The sequence below is a fragment of the Panulirus ornatus genome, chromosome 17 (genome assembly GCF_036320965.1).
Source record: "Panulirus ornatus isolate Po-2019 chromosome 17, ASM3632096v1, whole genome shotgun sequence".
Taxonomy (NCBI): domain Eukaryota; kingdom Metazoa; phylum Arthropoda; class Malacostraca; order Decapoda; family Palinuridae; genus Panulirus; species Panulirus ornatus.
The window spans coordinates 50,690,581-50,712,144 of NC_092240.1; the positions used below are offsets into that span (position 1 = coordinate 50,690,581).

Genomic DNA, 21,564 nt, shown 5'->3' on the forward strand with positions numbered 1-21,564 from the left:
TTAGGATCTTTTCAGTTAGTTCTTTAAAAAAGTAATGAGAAAGGATCCATAAGAACATAGCCAGACTTTTCCCTTTCATCCTGAGGAGGTTGTTTGCCCCACGGCCTGTGCTAGCTCTCGACAACCCTGTACTTAAACTGTGCATGTGTTTTTCTTTTCCCCTATGAGGAAGACATTATCAAAAATACTTCTCACATATTCTCTGTGTGTCATAGATGGCAACTAAAAGGGGTGGAAGCAGGAGGCTGGAAATCCTCCCCTCCAATTTTTACTTTTTCAAAAGGAGGAAAAGAGAAGGGGGCCAAGTGAGGATTTTACTGTAAGGCTCAGTCCTCTCTTATTGACACTACCTTGTTAATGCAGAAAATGGCATATATGTATGAAAAATATATATATTCAGATTATTATACATAATCACTGTTTCCTGTGTCAGCAAGGTAGCACCAGGAAACAGACAAAGAATGGCCCATCCACTCATATACACATATTTATGCATAAATGCCCATGTACACACATATACATACATATACATATCAACACACGTACACACACTCACACACACACACACACACACACACACACACACAGGCATTTACATATATACACATGTACATATTCATGCTTGCTTGCCTTCATCCATTCCTGTCGCCACCCTACCCCACAGAACTCAATGCATATTAATTCATTTCAGTGAGAAAATGTAGTCATTAACTCTTCCTGTGCACATTTAATTTTTTGGACTCCTCCCGTGTGCAAAAGACAGTAAATTACAATACACACACCAATATAGTGTTTGTGTGTATGTACAGTATTTTGTACAGTACTGTGCATTTTTTCACTGAAATGAATTAGTAAGTATTGAATTCTGGAACCGCTGTAGCCAAGGGGTTGATTAAATGGAAAGGCAGTCAGTGATCTGGTAATAATTGTTGCAACTTTACATGAATGTTGAGTGCTTCATCCTTGCTTGTGGAAGTAGATTTAGGTAAAATTGTTTTGAAGATTCGTGTTGGATCTAACAGTGATAGTTTTGACTCAGTGGACTGGCCTGTACAAACATACATATATGAATGTTGAGGTGAAGCAGCAATCTTAGTGATGGCCTCAGGAGTTTCAGATTATTTCAACTTCTCAGACTTTCCAGAGTCTACTGCATTGTATGAGCAAAGGTTCTGAGTTGAACAAAACTTATGGTAATACCTTTTGTTAAATTCAGCATGAAATTTTAGAGAAATAACAGTAACAGTGGGGGACAGTAACTGAGACAACCAGTGTTTGACAGATAGACTGAGGATGCGTAACACACCACTTCTTGTTATGGCTGTGTGAATGTAGCCAAAGAAAATACACCACAGAGATATTAGATTTCACTCATTCCCCATAGAAGTTAATTTCATGCACAATATTTTGTAATATTCCAGAAGAGCCAAGCCTTACTCTTGATACAGATGGGGAAAAGCTGAAGCATGTTACTCATCTCCGTCCCAAAGGTCCTTCACGAAGACGACCACCCTCGGGCATATTCAAAGAAAATGTAAGTATTCAAAGTTTCTTTATGCAGCTCATTTTCATTATTCCTGATATTATTTGATATCAACTACTTTCTCTATATCTACTACCTACAATATTATATAAACTCTCATTAATGTATCTGAAATATTCTTTAAATGAATTACAGGACAGGTCATTTACGGAGATAAACATTTTGAATTTCACCTAGTGGTTGTATACAACCTTGCTTTGTATAGTGAAAATAACTTTTTATTCATGCATGTTTGCCATTTTCTGCATTCAAGGGGTAGTGCCAGGAACAGACAAAGAAATAGCCTTATTTACTCTCATCCACTCTTTATCCATAATCAGGCCCCACAGACCTTTCCATGGTTTCCCCCAACCACTTCATATGCCCTGGTTCAGAGGTCAAGAAGTCAGCCTGTGGAAATGAGTTATTTTAGAGGAGCATGTGGTATGACGAGATGGAATGAAGAAAATAATGAGGATGTGTTTGAGAGATTTGGTTTGGCAGGGACTGCACAAGGAATGAATTGTGGAGTGGTTTGGTGGGTGAAACATAATACTTTGAGGTGGTTTGAGCATATGGAATGTTTGTAAGGAGAATATATGACAGTATGATTAGAGGGAGTGACAGAAATGGGGAAAGAATGCTTAGAATGGTGTATGCAAGGGAGGTATGTAAGGACAGGGATAAGTGGAGACCCTTGTCTTGGCCACTTGGCCACTAAAACACTTCACCTCCAAACTTTCATAGAAGAGGGCCTTGGGGTAGTTATAGGTAAGGTACATACGTACATATATGAATCTTTTATTTTTGATTAACATAGGACCACTTTCTATGAAGGAGTCCTGGTGTTACCTAGTCTTATTTCTAAAGACATCTGCAGCCCAAGGCTGCGCTGTTTCCAGAACCAGGGAAATGTAGACTCCTTTAGAGTGAGAAGTTCTTCGACAGCTCTGTAGTCCCAGTGATACAGTCTCACCAAACATGACTTTCCACCAGCAGGTACCCTTTTGCAGGTAGAGCCTGGTAACACCCGTTCATATACACATACATTCATGCAAATACAACAAATACTCAGTATCACTCCTGGGTAATTAAAAGTACGCAGAAACTTACTGCCTCCCTGTAAGTACTTCATCATTATATTCTGTGTACCATTAATTACCCAGAGTAAGTATTGGGGTTAGGGGGTTTGTAATAGGTTATTATAGGAATAGAGGTTTCAGTTAGTGATTGGCCTGAAACTCTGTTGCCCTAATTTACGCTGCTTAACCATTGGATTTCATCCTCAGTGTTGCTGTATCCCATCATCCTTATACTACAGTTTCACTCACAGCTGTGTCTCATACATACACCTTGGTTAATTTTCATTATGGTCCCCATGGTGTGATCCCCTAAACGTTCCTGATAAGAATGAGGTAGCAACATTTATTGAAAACTGTGCCTTTGTGCTGCATCATATTCTCCATGACAGGTCTCTTTGATTATACAGGATTTGGATCACTTCACCTTTAACTCCTGAGCTTGCTACCTCTTCCCAACCTTACATCCCTTGTCAGGCCACACAGCACAGACCAGGGAAGCTTGTGATTGTGGACACAAAAATATTCTCCAGCAGTGGCCTATTATATTGTCTCTTTTGATACTTTGGTTGGGTCCTACTTTCTACCAATAGATCCTACTTCCCTTGTCAGTATACCCTCCAGCACCACCACAAGGCTTACATTCCCATCTTCCAGCCATCCTACATGCACTCTTTAACTGGTGGTGTATCTTACTTCTCCACTGTCTGAAGTATAATCTTCCATATCTTTTCAATAACTCACCATAACTGTTCTGTAATTGATTTTATCTGTAGTGCTACCCTCGCATGCATCCATTTATTACCTTAGTCTCACCTTTCCAGTTTCCAGGACAGTCCTGTATCCACATTCGTCTTCCTTGTGTCATTTACCAATAATATCATTTCCAGTCAGTTGTCCTGAATCTTTGTCCTGAGGTTCCAGAGTAGCATCCTCTAACCCACATGCAAAGGGCTGTCTTTTAACCTAATCACACTACCTCTTTCTCTCACAGCATGCCCTTTTAAGGTCATTACTTGATAGTTCCCATGCATTCAGTAAATTTTACTTAAGAGCAGCCATCCAATCATTTAGCTCGCCACTACATCAGTGTTGTATGGATAGCAGCAGTTTGAGGGGTAACATCGGTTCGTAGCCCATTAATGATGAAATGTGGGGAAGGTGTGCTATTCTCCATTTCACTTATTGTCCCCAGTTGCCTAGTCCACTGTCCTTCCTGCTTTACTTCTAGTGCTTGGAGCAACTAATGCATGGTGTGGTGGAAACATTCATACCATGCACCCTACTGGGTCATAGGGCATGGCCTTGGACATCTCACCTCCCCATAACCAACTCATTTTTTTGGTAAGAGCGCTTTGGAACTGCTGGCATCTGATCAGAGTGAATCCTTTTTTAGGGTTTCATATGTATTGACTTTCTCCTCCACTGAGAGCTTAGCTACTGTGTTGTCCCTATGACCATGAGTTGCTAGTACCCATTTGTACTTAGAGAAGACATCATCACAACCAGGACTTTCTCCCATCCATCACTTTAAGCCATAGCACCATGAAGTCTAGAGTGCGCATCTAAAATGGCTTGTCATCTGTCAATGATGTCACCAAAGTCTAAACTTCTAAGGCCATAGCTTTGGACACAGTACACCTAGAAGACTTGTGATAATGCTCAGCTATACGTGTATCCATGCATGGCCAGTAAGACTGTGCTTTAGCCATTGGCTTATCCAGTTTACCCCTTGCTCGTCCATCTCCATAAGCATAGTTCTCAGAGCTTTATCACAGAGGGAAGTGGTTCATACCAGCTGCTTTATATCTTGCCTTTTGGGGGTATTCCAGTGTCTAAACAACATTTGTTCCTCTAGTTGTACTGTATGCCTCTACCTCCATAGCACAGTGAACTCCAGACCACTTTGCACCTCTGTCAGCTTTCATTCTTTGATTTCATCTTTCATCTTAATGCACTGTAGGAGCCTTGAAGATTTGCTGAATGACAGATTTTGCTGTCAAGGGGGCTTTATAGTGAACTGAATAAATTGTGACTTAACACATGGAATTTTATTATCCCAATCCTTACATTCATATGTAGTTACCTTTGTAAATATAAACTTTAGATATACAGTGAATTTAATTTAGAGAAGTTGACAGATATCATAGCCATGGAATCATTACACGTACCAGAATACTTTAAGACATGTAGGAATCTCATTAAATTTTGTGTACTCACAGAAGGATAAGCCTCCCCTCTCCTGCACCACAAATGAGCAGGGTGTTAAAGCTTATGGGTACTTTGAAGTAAAAGCAGGAGATATTGATAAAAGAAAAATACTACAAACCCAGGAAACCTAATGCAACTTAATCTAACAATTTGTGTATGAGATGAGGAATCTTATCCTTGTGTGAAGAGTCCAGGGCACTCACGCTTCTAAATCTGAAATAACTTTTCAGTTTTTTTTAAATCTTCTTATGCTGTCACTTTGAAATATGTTATTTTTTTGTTAAAGCTAGTTCTGATGAACAAAAAACAGTAGAAACTTTTGATTATCTTCTATTCTAAAATTTATGTGATAGTTCTCGAATCACATCTGAGGTACACTTAATCCATATTGAGATGCCAGTAAGAAATGCCATCTTGTTATGGGCAAGCAATTGATATTTATGTTCATACAAATTATTTTTTTTTCTCAAAGTCCAAACTCATTTGCATATGACTCACCGCATACAAAAAGTCTCCTTTGGCAAGCCTGTATTATTAGGAGTACAGTCTTGTCAAAGAACTTTAAACTTTAAGTAGTCCACATTTTCATGCTACTGGGTGTAGCACAGCCTTGGGTGGGAGAGGCCTCTAAAAAGAAAGTCCTTGAGAGTTTTTGAAGAAGATAGCATACTTCATAGAGATTAAGAAAATGTTTTGGAAAGAAGTCAGTAGTGTGAGAAAAAGAAGAGAACAAATGGAGACATCATTGAATAAGGCATATAGAAAGGTATCATTGAGTGAGGCAGATAGGAAGGTGGTAACAGGCAGATATAAGGTGAAAAGGAAATGATAGGGCAGCATATGTGGGATATTTTGGACGTGGAGGTATGTTCAGTGAGAAAATAATGGCTAATAGTGTAATGAAAAGAGAAGAGGTGGTGAAAGCCATGTGAAAGATGAAGTGTTGTGTTAAGTCTTTGCATAATATAATGGTGGATTTGCTGAGTTTAAAGCCATATTATGCAGTTACAAGTGGGATATTTTGCTTTTCTTTTGTGGATCAGTTTTTCGAGGCTGCACTACACTTAGTAGCAGGGATAAGGTAGACTAATTGATGGTGATACAGCCTCGCCAATCACGTTGTGGGTTTTGTTCATTTATAATTTTCCCAGAACTTCTTTCTAAAGGCTCCTGCAGCCCATGCTGTGTTACTTCCAGCAGGAGGGAGCTGTGGACTCCTTTAGAGTGAGAAGTTCCTTGACCAGATATACAGTCTTATTAAAGGTGATTTTTTTCACTTGCAGTGTAACATCTTGCAGGCCAAACCTGGTAACATCATGCTATTCAACATAGAGGAAAATTCTGTTTTGTTGATTTGATCCCAAAGCTGTTAGGCTGATTGCTTTTTTGCACGCATTTGCTTACTTTTAGCTAAGAACACCATTGTTACATGAATTATGAACACTAGAGTTTACTAACCCATTGCACACTATATTAATGTTTCAAGTCCTGACTATTCCATTCAGTTGCCATTCTTATGCATATCAATTTTTTCTTTAAACAAAATTAGAGTACTAGATTTTTCAGCCTTTTTCACTAGTTTGTAGAAAAAAGAATTGAATATCAACGTTTTATTCGTTATGATCTGATTTTTAACTTTTTTGGTTTTATTTTCCTTTTGCAACTAAGTTCTTTGTAAAATAATCAAGAGAATAATCAGGACGAAATAAAGAAGGGTTATTTATCTTAGCAGTGCATATTTAACAGATTCTTCCCATATGTACCTCTGCTGTTAATTGAATGATTCATTTCCAACAAATTATGAAATATGCAAAATGATTTCAACAGGAGATAGCTTTCCCAGCTTGATTTAAATTTTAATGTACAATTCTGTAGTCCAATGGAGATCTCTCAATGTTAAGATGCACTGACTTCACAGGCCTGTACACTGTATGTTGTTAGTATTGCTTTCACTTGTACTCTGTCAGCTGGTGTGGTTCTTTTGTCTAACCTTGTATATCATGGTTTCTCCTCTCTGCTGCACAGATGAAAAACCAAAACAACGCTGATTCTGACTCCCCACTTCCCCCCACACCTGAAGATGAAGTCGACAATGTAAGTGTCCCCATGGCTCAATAACATTAGCACAGCTGCAAAGTACAATCTGTTTTTAACATTTGGAATCAGGAATTAGATGTGTTGATTTATACATTGCTTTGAGTGCAGTATTTTGGGATTTTTTTTTCATCATTGTTTACTAATTAAACAATGTATCACCAGCTTGTATTTAGAACTACAGCAAATACTTCCTTCATTTCTACCCCCTCACATAATGCATGGCTACTTATGTAGCTTTTATATTCATTTATGCAGGGGAATTCGAGATATAGGTGCAGTGCATGTTATTGTTCAAAAATTATGCTGCACTTCATTCTAACACTTGATATTTTGAGTATCATTTATATAATGTCATATTTTGTATATTGAGGATATAGTGTTATAAGCCAAATTTTAGAAGTGTTTTATGTGATTGAGCTATCCCTATAGTTTTGGAAGCTCTGTCTTTAATGAACAGTGTAATATTTATTCTTTAATTTTTTTCCCTTTAGTAAAGCATAGGAAAAGTCTGTTGTCAAAGAGTGCTTTACATTACATTACATTACATTACTTTTGGACTCCTCATCATGAACTGCGGATGTGATGTGAGATGACTCAATGGTTTGTTACTTGGGCTTGCAGTTTCCAGTAACAAATTTTGAAGGCATGGGTATTGGAGTAGTGTCAGAGGTAAAATGAGTTATTGAAGTTTTTACTGTGATTTGGTAAACACAACGTATCAAAGGCAGCATTGCCTTGCGCAAACCATTGTTCACCACTGTCTCTTCTTTAGAAGTATGATGAAATGGGACCAAAGATAGAAAATACAGCAGCAAACATAGTGAACCCAAACCACAAAACCCTTTACTAAACTACAGTGAATATATGAAGGTAAAGAGAGGAAGGGGACTTATAAAGAAGAGAACATGATTGTTCATGGGACTTCTTTGTGGAAATGACTTCTTACAGCTTTAGAACCTGAGGGTTTCGTGGCAGGAATTATCCTGTGAGCATGGGACGTGATGGTATAGGTGGATGGAGGCTTGGGGAAACCCCTGTACTAGTTGTAGAATTAAAATGCTATAGGTAAGCATTACTTAAAAAAAGAAGAAAAAAAAAGAGGTGCCATATAAGGGAATGTCCTCACTAAATCAGTTAACTAACATGCTGGCAGAGCTCCTTCACCCTCAAAGAACAATCTTTTCCTGTGGAAGGTTCCTTACATAGGCTAGGGTGTAAACCATATCTTTGACACTATGGGCATGGGCATTTGAGACTGGCTTGGACTTCAGGAAGTCTATCCTATGCATGACAAAGTATCTGTCCAACAGAGGAAGTTTAAAAGCATGGAAAATAAGATATTCCCTAGAATAATTGATGAAGAGTCCATATAGGCTTTCAAGGACCCTACTGGGCAAAGACTGTGATTAAAGTTCCTTGCTTTTGATGAAATTTGAGGAAGTTCGGTTGAAACATTTCATGGATTGTACTGAGCCTTATGTCGTGAGGTGAAAACAATAAGGTAACCGAGATAAGGACTAATTGCAGATACAAAACCTTCTTGAAGGAATAAGTAAGTTGGAAAACAGTCACTGAAGGGAAAAAGGAGCACAGTTGTTTCACGCAACTCAAAAAGGGCTCCTAAGGTGTAGATGCATGGAAAGCCTTATAAGTGTTAGCCTTGTTCTAGTTCTGTCAGAGAAGCAAGGAATAGAGGGGCACATACCCACTTGGAAGGCCCACCAAAATGAGTCAAACAAGCAGTTTTTAGATCTGGTACACTGCATGAGGCTTTTAGCAATAAATCTCTCAAACTTTCATTTGTTGTCAGGGAAGATAAATTCCAAGCATGAAATTCATCCCGAGCAAATGAAAAATAATGAGGATGGAACAAAGAAAAAGAGGACCTCAATTTGATTATTATTAGCAGGAGATAAGCTTTAGGATTGTGTTTGTGTGAGGACTTGGAAGTCAACGTTGTACCTAACCTGTTGCTAGAGGTTAATTGAACGGTAAAGGAAACGATCAGCTAGCTGGCAAATATGAGAATAGCTTTCAAGTATATGAATAAAGAAATGTTACCTAAACTATTCATATCTTACATGAGACCAAAACTAGAATATGCTTCTCAATTGACCAGTTTACCAAGCTATTCATATCCTACATAAGACTGAAGGTAGAATATGCTTCTCAAGTTTGGTCACCACACCTGAAGAAGCACAAAGAGCTGCTAGAGAAGGTCAAGAGGAGAACAATTAAAATGGTTTCAGAATTAAGAGAACCAAGTTATAAAAAAAAGGCTAAAGGCTTTAAATTTGCCCACGTTGGAGGAGAAAAGAGTGACGTGACCAGATCACAACCTTTTAAGTTTTTAAAACAGATTGATAATGTGGACAGTGAACAGTTCTTGAGAGATGTAGGGATAGAGCAACCAAAGGACAAAACATGAAATCAAATAAGAAACTTGATCAAAAAAGGTGCAAGAATGGTGTATGAGTGGAATAGAATGACTAAGAGCATTGTTACTGCGGACACTGTACAGATAAAAAAGGTGTATGTTTGTAGAAAATGTTCAAGAGATGGGGCCCCGCGAGTGTAAAACCCTCCTCCCAAACAATACAAGTAGGTGAATGATCACACACATACACGTACTTCGTGATGTGAAGGAGTACATCAGAATTTTCATCAAGCCCCTGAGAGATGAGAACCAGAGGTGAGTCACTTAGGAGAAAAAAGTCACCAGTAGATTTAGCACTGCAAAATCCATGCTGTTGATAAACAGGAATGGAATTGGATTCTTAAGTTTTTAAGAAAATTAGAGTTAAGAATAGTTTCAAAGAGAGTGGAGACAGCAGAAGTGAGAGCAGTGGAGTAATAGAGAGGTTAAAATGGTCCTCTTTATTTTGGGATGATCCTCACTGAAGCATGCTTCCAAGAGGAAGGAAATGTCTGAGTTTTAAGATGAGAAAGGATCAGAGCTGTCTCACAGGCACTAACCATATGCCATGTTCCTTGTCCACTTGGAGCAAGGAGTGTACTTAGGAGACCCTGAGTGAAGAGAATGTAGGAGTTAGCTTAGGTTGATGGTGACAGAGGATTAGAAGCAAAATCATCCAGAATTAGATTAAAAGGAAAGAAGGTATCAAAACACTGTGCTAGAGTTACCTTCTCCCTGTGGCCTGTTAAGGGTATGGCACTAAAGGCTAAGAAGTGGCACTGGAGTTCACCAATTGTGGAGACCCTTTTGCCAAGGTCACCCCCTTTAGGGAGTTCCCAGAAAGAATAGGCATCAGAGAGATAGGTAAGTAGATAGAAGGTACCAAAAAGAGCAGAGTTGAGTAAGGTTGAATTACAGACATTTTTGGAGATGTTTTTGGTTGAGTGCCAAACAGGTTTGTTGGCAGAAAAGAGTTATATCAGCACAGTTTCTTTTCATGAAGGTGTGCTTAACTTTACAAACAACAGCTTTACAGTGATTCCAACTAGAAATGAAAGCAGAGTGGGTTTCAGGGAAAAGGATGAATTTCATGGCCCTGTACACTCTTTGCATAAACTGACAAACATCAAAGCAGAGTCGATCAAACATGACTGGGGAGAGAAAGACATAGTAAAAGATGGGATATAGCACTCCATCTCAACCAAGATAACCTCTGTCATGTGTTCAGCCGAACATAAAGCATCTCAGCCAGCAAAGCATTACCTGATGTAGGGAAAGTCAGGAAAGAAGCCTCTCAAGGATGACTGCTGAGGTTTAAAGTGCCAGAAAAGGCATTTTGAGTGGGAAGGACAGAGGGTGGGCATTCCCAGTTAGAAATGATAGAAACAAAACTCTGGTTTGAAGACCCTATCAGAGTGACGATTTTGTAGTGTAACTGTAGTAAGAGGGTTTTAGAAGTAGAACAGAGATTAAATGCTGGAGGAATGGTTGGAATACTAAGGAACGTATGTTGAGTGTTCCGGATTGTTAATGAGGTAAAAAGCAATGGCCTTAACTCTGGTGGGATAATCTCACACAGAACCTAACCATTCCATGCATGTACATTCAAATTCTCTGCATAGAGGATTTCAGCACATGGATGTGAAGAGAACTGTGGTTCTTGGTGGGAAGTTGAATAGCTGAAAAATTGTACATAAAAGAGTTGAAGGGGAAAGAATAATCATGACTGCAACGATATAGAGGGAAAGAAATTTCAAGCCTAGTGGTATCAAACTTTGGATCCACAAGGTAGGCAGTGGAAGTTTATGTATTATAGTAGGTTCAGACATCACCCTTGGAGTAGAAACAGTGGGTAGAAATTGAGGTTAGAGATATGATAGTATAGAAGGGAAGCAGCCTTGGTCTGTTACACAGGTTTCAGAAAGAAGGTTGGGAAGAAGTGGAGAGATAGTGTTCTGCAGAGGAAAGGTTAGATTTGAACCCACAAATTTTGGGGTGTTTTATGTGATAGATATTGATTTCCAGTTAGGAATGTGTTTCAAGAATTAGTCAGTCTATGAATACAAGATAATCAGTGAACAATGAAACGTGCATAGTGGCAACTCACTTATCCCTCAGGCCTTACTCTTGCAATTTTTAGCGTGTTGTCCCGACACATCCTCAAAACTTCTATGCATTATTACAGTGAAAGTAGTGGATTGAGAATATTTTTGAAGTGATTTTTATCACTATCCTGTGAATATCTGTGAAATTGCAATTTTGATTAATTTTTTTTGAATGACTAAAGAAACATGCATTGCAAGGGTTAGAAAAGAGTCTCTGGAAACACTGTGCTACCATTGGCCTGTTAAGGGTGAGGTACCAAAGGCTAAGATATGGCACTGGAGCTCAGCATTTATAGAGACTTTACCATGGCCACCCCCCTCAAGGGAGTTCCCAAAGGGAATGGACATCAGAGATATAGATAAACAGATAAAAGGGATAACTTAGTTGGACAATAAGGGGTTAAACATGTCTTTCGTCCTGAAGAGACCTCTTGTGGAGAATAGTGTCAGGTATCTTGCCGTATGATATCTTAAGGCACACTGTCAAATGCTTTATTAACCTTTCTTACCATCAACTCTAAAGAAGGATGGTTCGGGCTGGTTTAGGTACAGCATTGGGGTGAAGTAATAGGTTCTGAAACTCTGTTGTGTGGGTGAGAGCATGGTATTTAGGCTGATTGTTATAGATGAGGTTTTCAAGGTTGTTGGATACTGATGCCAGCAGTATGTGGGATGGTGGGCTATTTGGAGGGATTGAAGGGTTTAGGATGAGTGCTATGGGATTTTATTTGGGATTTTGTTGTGTAACCAGTTGTTGTGGTTAAAGTTTTATGGATTTCTGTCTGGCAGAGTTTCTCTCTCTCTCTCTCTCTCTCTCTCTCTCTCTCTTTCTCTCTCTCTCTCTGTCTGTCTCTCTCTCTCTCTCTCTCTCTCTCTCTCTCTCTCTCTCTCTCTCTCTCTCTCTCTCTCTCTCTCTCTCTCGTTTTTCATGATTATCCAGCCTGAGGGTATTTTTGAGTTGTGTTTCAAGAGTATGTTTGTGTGCCCTTTGGGAAAAGGGAGGTTTTTGTGTTTGGTCTGAGGTGGTATGGGAGAAGTGAATTTTTTTCAGTATTAGAGTTAGGTTTATTGAGGTTCTGTTGTTTCTGTGATTCGTCCTGTTAAGGAAGAAGTACCAGTCTGCAGTCTGTTTTTCAGTATTGAGGTTGGTGATGGTGTTTTTTTAAGGGTTTGGATTTGTTCTGTGATCTTTATTGATGGTGCATGGCTTTGTATTTTATGAGGTTTGCAACTAGCAGGATAAGTGTGGGCTATGTTGCTTTCTGCATCCATATGGTATTTATCATTTGCTGGATTTGTTGATATAGCATGAAATGTGGGTGGCTAGGTCTAGGGGTGGGAAGGTATGTAGAATGAAGTTTCGTAGCTTGGATTTTTTTTTTTTATGAAGTGTAATCAGATTAGTTAGGTGTAGTGTGAACAAGAAAATAACATCAGTGAAGCAACTAGCAGCAATACTGCAAAAGGATATCACAAATGTGGGACACCAGCAGATGGACACCTGCTTGGTACATCATCTCCAAGAAGTATCTTGCCCCAGAGGAGCCCACTTCACTCTGCTCCCAAGTGGAGTGCAGCCTTGAGCTGTGGTGATGTATACCATATGTAACCACTTGTCAGCTGGCTGTATAGACGATGAACAACATGACTGGCTGAGAGCCAACTTCCCTGTCTGGGACTTGAATACAGGCCCATGAAAGTCATGGGTCATTAAGCTCATAAGAGATTGTCCAGGAGAGGGTAATACATGTGAAGAGGTGGGGAAAAAGCCTGTCAAATGTAGAAGAAAGTATGGAGAAGTGTATCTGTTTAGAGGGAATGAATTTCAAAGTAATGTAATGATATCTTATGTGGCTTTCCCATATAGTTGGTCACCCAGACGTTTGAGGAGGTCCACAGAAATTAGGGATTGCTGTTATGCCTTTGAAGGTTATGTTTCTCAGGTTCTCTTTGCCCCTCCCTTTTTGTGATATATTTTTTCTTCCCATCAATTGATAACTTTATTCTGCTTACTTCCCATGCTTATCTGTAGGATGCAATACCTCAGGCCAATGGACATATCACTGCAAATGAACTACCCCGGAGCCCCAGCATTCCTGGACTTTCTCCTGGCAATTCAAAATCTCCTGCTGATTTGCGACATAGACCTGAGACTTCACCCAAACCTGATTCAGCCAACCAAGTGCCATGGCTTCATGAACTACATCTAAAGCAGAAGAAGAGGTTTTCAGGTATACATGCTCCAGGTGAGTCTTTAGGGATAGCTTTATATATTTATTTATTAAGCTTCATCGGTGAGTTAGTGCCAGGGAACAGACAAAGAAAGACCTATCCACTCATGTACACACATATGTACATACATACATACATACATACATACATACATACATACATACATTTCATATCAACATATACACACATATATATATACACATACACATACACATACCTACACATGTACATATTATTGCTTGCCTTCATCCATTCCCGGTGCCACCCTACCCCACAGGAAACAGCATTGCCACCTCCTTCATCATCAAGGTAGCAGCAGAAAAACTGACAAAAAGGCCACATTCATTCACACTAAGTCTCTATCTGTTATGTGTGATGCACCAAAACCATGGAAAGGTCTGTGGGACCTGGATGTGGATAGTGAGCTATGGTTTCAGTGCATTACACATGACGGCTAGAAACTGAGTGTGAGTGAATGTGGCCTTTTTTGTCTGTTTTCTTGGTGCTACCTTGCTGAAGCAGGGGGTAGCGTTGCTGTTTCCTGTAGGGGTGGTGCCGGGAATGAATGAAGGCAAGCAAATATGAATATGTACATATGTACATATATCCAAGTATGTGTATGTATATGTGTGTGTATGTACATGTATATGTATGTATATGTGCGTGTATGGGTGTTTATGCATTATATGTGCATATGAGTGGATGGGCCATTCTTTGTCTGTTTCCTGGTGCTACTTCACTGACACAGGAAACAGCAACCAAGTATAATGATAAGGCATGTATACGAGTTGGAAGAGAGGAGAGTGATTGGTTCTCAGTGAATGTCGGTCTGTGGCAGGGGTGTGTGATGTCCCCATGGTTGTTTAACTTGTTTATGGATGGGGTAATTAGAGAGGTAAATGCAAGAGTTTTGGAGAGAGGGTGAGTATGCAGTCGGTTGGGGATGAGAGGGCCTGGGAAGTGAGTAAGTTGTCCACCGATGATACAACTCTTGTGGCTGATTCAAGTGAAAAACTGCAGAAGTTGGTGACTGAGTTTGGCAAAATATGTAAAAGGAGAAAGTTGAGAGTGAATGTGAATAAGAGCAAGGTTATTAGGTTAGGTTCTGGGAGCGATGAAGAATATGTGGAAGGAGAGAACATTATCTCAGAGAGCAAAAATGGGTTTGTTTGAAGGAATAGTAGTTCCAACAATGTTATATGGTTGCAAGGCATAGGCTATAGATAGGGTTGTACTGACGAGGGTGGATGTGTTGGAAATGAAATGTTTGAGGACAATATGTAGTGTGAGGTGGTTTGATTGAGTAAGTGATGAAAGGGTAAGAGAGATGTGTGTAAATGAAAAGGGTGTAGTTGAGAGAGCAGAAGAGGGTGTGTTAAAATGGTTTGGACATATGGAGAGAATGAGTGATGAAAGATTGATAAAGAGGGTATATGTAATAGAAGTGGAGGGAACAAGGAGAAGTGGGAGACCAAATTGGAGTGGAAGGATGGAGTGAAAAAGACTTTGAGCAATCAGGGCCTGAACATACAGGAGGGTGAGAGGCGTGCAAGGAATAGAGTGAATTAGAACGATGTCGTATACCAGGGTCAACGTGCTGTCAGTGGACTGAACCAGGGCATGTGAAACGTCTGGGGTAAACCATGAAAAGGTCCGTGGGGCCTGGATGTGAACAGGGAGCTGTGGTTTTGGTGCATTACACATGACAGCAAGAGACTGAGTGTGAATGAATGTGGCCTTTTTGTTCGTTTTCCTGGCGCTACCTCGCTGAGGGAGGGGGTAGCGATGCTGTTTCTTGTGAAGTGGGGTAGAAATGGATGACGGCAAGGAAATATGAATATATACATGTAAATATATGTATCATGGGATAGGAGAGAAAGAATGCTTCTCATTTATTCCCTGTATGTTATGGAAGGCAACTAAAAGGGGTGGGAGTGTCAAGTAAGAAAAATATATATGTAGTGAATACTCTGAACTTTAGTCTATTTCTCTTTCATTTCTACTTCATGATTTGTTTGTTGTTGCCATACTTTTGCATTTCATTTAATCATGCACTTTTCTGCACAGCTCAGTTAAAAATTGTGAATGGTAATGAACTAGTTTTTTGTTAGAAGTGTTGTTGGCAATTATATTTTGGTATGCTTTTAAAACTAGTACCTCAAAATACCAGTAAGCTTTCTAGAGGTAAGAATGTATTATAATTTTGGTCTCTTGAACAGAGGGTGAAGCTGCATCAGCATCAGCATCAGCACCAGCTCCAGTTGTGTCTCCCAAGCCTGCAGTGCTTCCTATGAAGTTAGAGGATAAACCTGCTTCCAAACCTAAACCCACATTACCATTGACTGATAATTCTACTTCTGTTAACAAGACCAAACCAACAGAAGCTTCTCGTCTACCAACACCAGACTATGAACAGAAGTCTTTTGTACCCCAGTCTTCTGTATCCAAAAGTAAACCAATGCTTCCAACTCCTTCAGCAGGCACATCTACAGAAAGTAGGAAACTGGCAACCCAACCTGATGCACGAATATCAGGGCCAGTTCCAGAAACCAAAAGACCTCCTCCCAGCTCTGATGTCAAAGAGATGAGAAAATTTTCAACATCAGACAGTACAAGTCCCCTAGAAGAAAAAATTGATGCTTTGTATGATAATCTACTTCCAAAGGTAAGCATAGAGTATTTAATTTATTTACTGCTTGCCCAGCAGCAAGGAGGAGTAGTACTATTTTGACTTCGTTTAGGAATATTATTACCATTTTGTATGTAGTGGGCAGGCAGTCAGAGTGCAATATTTTTTTCCAGGTATGATTACACATGTATATCTACCATAGCACAACACACAGTTTATGGTTTCTTTCCAGGCATGATTTTAATGCTTCACACATAAGCATTATTAATGGATTTTTTATGTTTTATTTACATATTTATGGAAGCAGGATTTTATCAGTCACATGAAATATATAAACAAATGATTTTCCATTCACCAGAAATAGCACCAGTGGTACTACAGTTATTGTTTCTTTTTTCTACAACAAACTAAATTCTCATTTCTTGGGTGTTTTATTTGGGGAGATAGAATGAGAGCTTACATAAGATATCACAAGACATAAGGCACATGATCGTACATGATCATTTGAAATTACTGTCATGTAGGTGAGCTCACAGTTACACAATTTGTATGACTATAATGGAATTCCTAAAGGCTAGTGTAAAGGTACAGCCGGTTTGATCGAGTGAGTAATGAAACGGTGGGAGAGATGTGTGGTAATAAAATGAGTGTGGTTGAGAGAGCAGAAGAGGATGTATTGAAATGGTTTGGTCACATGGAGAGAATGAGTGACGAAAGATTGACAAAGAGGATATATGTGTCAGCGGTGGAGGGAACAAGGAGGAGTGGGAGACCAAATTGGAGGTGAAAGGATGGAGTGAAAAAGATTTTGAGCGATCGGGGCTTGAACATACAAGAGGGTGAAAGCCTTGCGAGGGATAGATTGAATTTGAACAATGTGGTATACTGGGATCAACGTGCTGTCAATAGATTGAACCAGCGCATTTGAAGCGTCTGGGGTAAACCATGGAAAGTGGAAAGTGGGACCTGGATGTGGAAAGGAAGCTGTGTTTTCGGTGCATTACACATAACAGCTAGAGACTGAATGTGAACAAATGTGGCCTTTGTTGTCTTTTTCTAGCACTTATATATATATATATATATATATATTTTTTTTTTTTTTTTTTTTTTTTTTATACTTTGTCGCTGTCTCCCGCGTTTGCGAGGTAGCGCAAGGAAACAGACGAAAGAAATGGCCCACCCCCCCCCCCCCCCCCCATACACATGTACATACACACGTCCACACACGCAAATATACATACCTACACAGCTTTCCATGGTTTACCCCAGACGCTTCACATGCCTTGATTCAATCCACTGACAGCACGTCAACCCCTGTATACCACATGACTCCAATTCACTCTATTCCTTGCCCTCCTTTCACCCTCCTGCATGTTCAGGCCCCGATCACACAAAATCTTTTTCACTCCATCTTTCCACCTCCAATTTGGTCTCCCTCTTCTCCTCGTTCCCTCCACCTCCGACACATATATCCTCTTGGTCAATCTCTCCTCACTCATTCTCTCCATGTGCCCAAACCATTTCAAAACACCCTCTTCTGCTCTCTCAACCACGCTCTTTTTATTTCCACACATCTCTCTTACCCTTACGTTACTTACTCGATCAAACCACCTCACACCACACATTGTCCTCAAACATCTCATTTCCAGCACATCCATCCTCCTGCGCACATCTCTATCCATAGCCCACGCCTCGCAACCATACAACATTGTTGGAACCACTATTCCCTCAAACATACCCATTTTTGCTTTCCGAGATAATGTTCTCGACTTCCACACATTTTTCAAGGCTCCCAAAATTTTCGCCCCCTCCCCCACCCTATGATCCACTTCCGCTTCCATGGTTCCATCCGCTGACAGATCCACTCCCAGATATCTAAAACACTTTACTTCCTCCAGTTTTTCTCCATTCAAACTCACCTCCCAATTGACTTGACCCTCACCCCTACTGTACCTAATAACCTTGCTCTTATTCACATTTACTCTCAACTTTCTTCTTCCACACACTTTACCAAACTCAGTCACCAGCTTCTGCAGTTTCTCACATGAATCAGCCACCAGCGCTGTATCATCAGCGAACAACAACTGACTCACTTCCCAAGCTCTCTCATCCCCAACAGACTTCATACTTGCCCCTCTTTCCAGGACTCTTGCATTTACCTCCTTTACAACCCCATCCATAAACAAATTAAACAACCATGGAGACATCACACACCCCTGCCGCAAACCTACATTCACTGAGAACCAATCACTTTCCTCTCTTCCTACACGTACACATGCCTTACATCCTCGATAAAAACTTTCACTGCTTCTAACAACTTGCCTCCCACACCATATATTCTTAATACCTTCCACAGAGCATCTCTATCAACTCTATCATATGCCTTCTCCAGATCCATAAATGCTACATACAAATCCATTTGCTTTTCTAAGTATTTCTCACATACATTCTTTAAAGCAAACACCTGATCCACACATCCTCTACCACTTCTGAAACCGCACTGCTCTTCCCCAATCTGATGCTCTGTACATGCCTTCACCCTCTCAATCAATACCCTCCCATATAATTTACCAGAATACTCAACAAACTTATACCTCTGTAATTTGAGCACTCACTCTTATCCCCTTTGCCTTTGTACAATGGCACTATGCACGCATTCCGCCAATCCTCGGGCACCTCACCATGAGTCATACATACATTAAATAACCTTACCAACCAGTCAACAATACAGTCACCCCCCCTTTTTTAATAAATTCCACTGCAATACCATCCAAAACCTGCTGCCTTGCCGGCTTTCATCTTCCGCAAAGCTTCACTACCTCTTCTCTTTTTTACCAAATCATTTTCCCTAACCCTCTCACTTTGCACACCACCTCGACCAAAACACCCTATATATCTGCCACTCTGTCATCAGACACATTCAACAAGGAAAACATATTATATATATATATAATAATATATATATATATATATATATATATATATAAATATATATATATATATATATATATGTTATATAATATATATATATATATATATATATATATAATATATATATATAATATTGATCCCTGGGATAGGGATTAAGAATACTTCCCACGTATTCCCTGCGTGTCGTAGAAGGCGACTAAAAGGGGAGGAGCGGGGGCTGGAAATCCTCCCCTCTCGTTTTTTTTTTTTTTTTTTTTTTTTTTTCCAAAAGAAGGAACAGAGAATTGGCCAGTGAGGGTATTCCCTCAAAGGCCCAGTCCTCTGTTCTTATGCTACCATCGCTAACGCGGGAAATGGCGAATGGTTTAAAAGAAAAAAAAATATTTATATATATATAATAATATATATATATATATATATATATATATATATATATATATATATATATATATATAATTGGGAATAAAATAAAGGCAGACAGTATGAATTATGTACATGTTATATATGTATAATGTCTGTGTGTATAATATGTGTACATTGAGATGTATAGGTATGTATATTTGCGTGTGTGGATGTGTATGTATAAACATGTGTATGTGGGTGGGTTGGGCCATTCTTTCGTCTGTTTCCTTGTGCTACCTCGCTAACGCGGGAGACAGCGACAAAGCAAAATAAATAATAAATAAATATATGAGCAGACTAGAGTTACTATGCTAGTGGTGTACTATTTTCCTTCAAAATATCATCATCCACAGTAATACACATAAGCCTCAATCATCAGGCACATTTCTACTTTTCCATGCTTCAGCACACAATCTCCAGATCTAGTGCACAGCAGTTCCTCCCTCATTTTTGATCTTGCTTGTCACACCACCTGTTCCCTGGCTTATTTATTCTTTAGGATCTGTATTGTTCTTTGTACTTTCTTTCATGTGATGTCATTTTTAGTTAATGGAGATAAGGTGTTGAGTTTAATTGTCACACATGTGCCACTTAATGATAGGGATAAGGAGGTTAAGGATGTATATTTCTATTAAGCCATCAATTTATCATGCATGCATTTTGTTTACAGATAAAGATATTGGAGGATCGCTTAGAGGAACAAAGAAAGGAGCAAAATCGTCGAATACAGTTACTCATGAATGAACTAGATGATGAGCGCAAGAGGCGGGCATGCATGGAAGTTGAAATTGAACGCCTTAGAAAACTTATAGATGCTTATGCTCAGGTTTAGCAGTGCATTTTTATGCATCTGAACTTATCATTCTAAACTTTTGACATCTGGACTGTACTGAATAGGAATAGAACCTGTGTGGAATTTTCATCATTTATGAATGTCTTGCAAAGTAATCAAGCATAATGACTGCCTTCTTCAGTTAATCAAGAGTTAAGAATGCACGAAAGGCTTGCACCAGATAGACAGAGATGTGACTTGATACATGATACTGGTCTTCTTTGTATTAAAGACAGGTGATTTCCTGTTTGTGTCCAGCAGATACTGTTTCTTGAAACCCACTGTGTCGGGTTTACAGTCCATGTGCTGTCCCTATTCCTCGGTTATTGGAAATAGATTTTCCAATTTTTTGAAAAGGGAAAATGTTAATCCCAAAGGCCATGCAGGAATATAATGCACTTGTTGTTCACTTAGAGATGTGAATGGTTAACACTTGCTTTTGAAGGTGTGGATTCTGTTGACAGCTTGTATATTGGCTTTGTGAAGTTAGTAGATCATGAAAGAATGGTTACGGTATCATTTCTTTTGTCTCTTAAGTACTACGGTGTACATTATTCTTTGTATACTAAATATCTGTGTAACAGATATTTAGTAAAGATAGAATGTTTTTTTCTCTGGATGAAAAAAATGATGGTGCTGAATGAGACAAGGATGGATGGAAGATCTCCTACCAGTGAAGCACGATTTGTGTGTTTACATGTTTAGAGTAGTTATTTAGGAAATGAATGTTGTGGATTTTGTATTGAACTGATTTGCAGGTATATGTGCCATGATGAGGATTTCAAGACTTCTTCCCTATATATTTATAGAAATGGAAATCAAAATAGACCATCTAAATAAAGCAGTCATTCTTCTGTGGTTACTACACTGCTCACATTGTACAGCATCATGTACTTACAAATAAATGGCAATATTGTATATATTTATGTAGAATTATATGAAATTAATTTCTCTAGATATGTTTAGGTTGATCACTAAATCTTATCAAAAACTTTATTGTGAGAAGCCCACCTTATGGGTAAAAGTGTTATATACATGTACCATAGTTTTTTGGGATTCATTGGAGTCTTTAAAAGTAATTTAACAAGTTAACATAACTTGGTTTCCA

The 21,564-nt window shown here is 39.2% G+C and overlaps 1 protein-coding gene across 16 annotated transcripts in view; it reads left to right on the forward strand.

Annotated features, from left to right (window-relative positions):
• Nucleotides 1-21,182, forward strand: part of LOC139754741 (SH3 domain-containing kinase-binding protein 1-like) — a 270,667-nt gene extending 249,485 nt beyond the window's left edge. For 13 of the 16 annotated variants that reach the window (XM_071672472.1, XM_071672475.1, XM_071672473.1 and 10 more), the window contains 5 exons: nucleotides 1,422-1,534; nucleotides 6,838-6,906; nucleotides 13,463-13,676; nucleotides 15,882-16,327; nucleotides 20,295-21,182. In XM_071672472.1, coding sequence (XP_071528573.1) covers nucleotides 1,422-1,534; nucleotides 6,838-6,906; nucleotides 13,463-13,676; nucleotides 15,882-16,327; nucleotides 20,295-20,456 — 1,004 coding nt within the window. In that variant the 3' untranslated portion in view covers nucleotides 20,457-21,182. The remainder of the gene's footprint in view (nucleotides 1-1,421; nucleotides 1,535-6,837; nucleotides 6,907-13,462; nucleotides 13,677-15,881; nucleotides 16,328-20,294) is intronic. The other 3 variants (XM_071672476.1, XM_071672479.1, XM_071672474.1) reach the window with 2 other exon arrangements.
• Nucleotides 21,183-21,564: the final 382 nt, after the last annotated feature.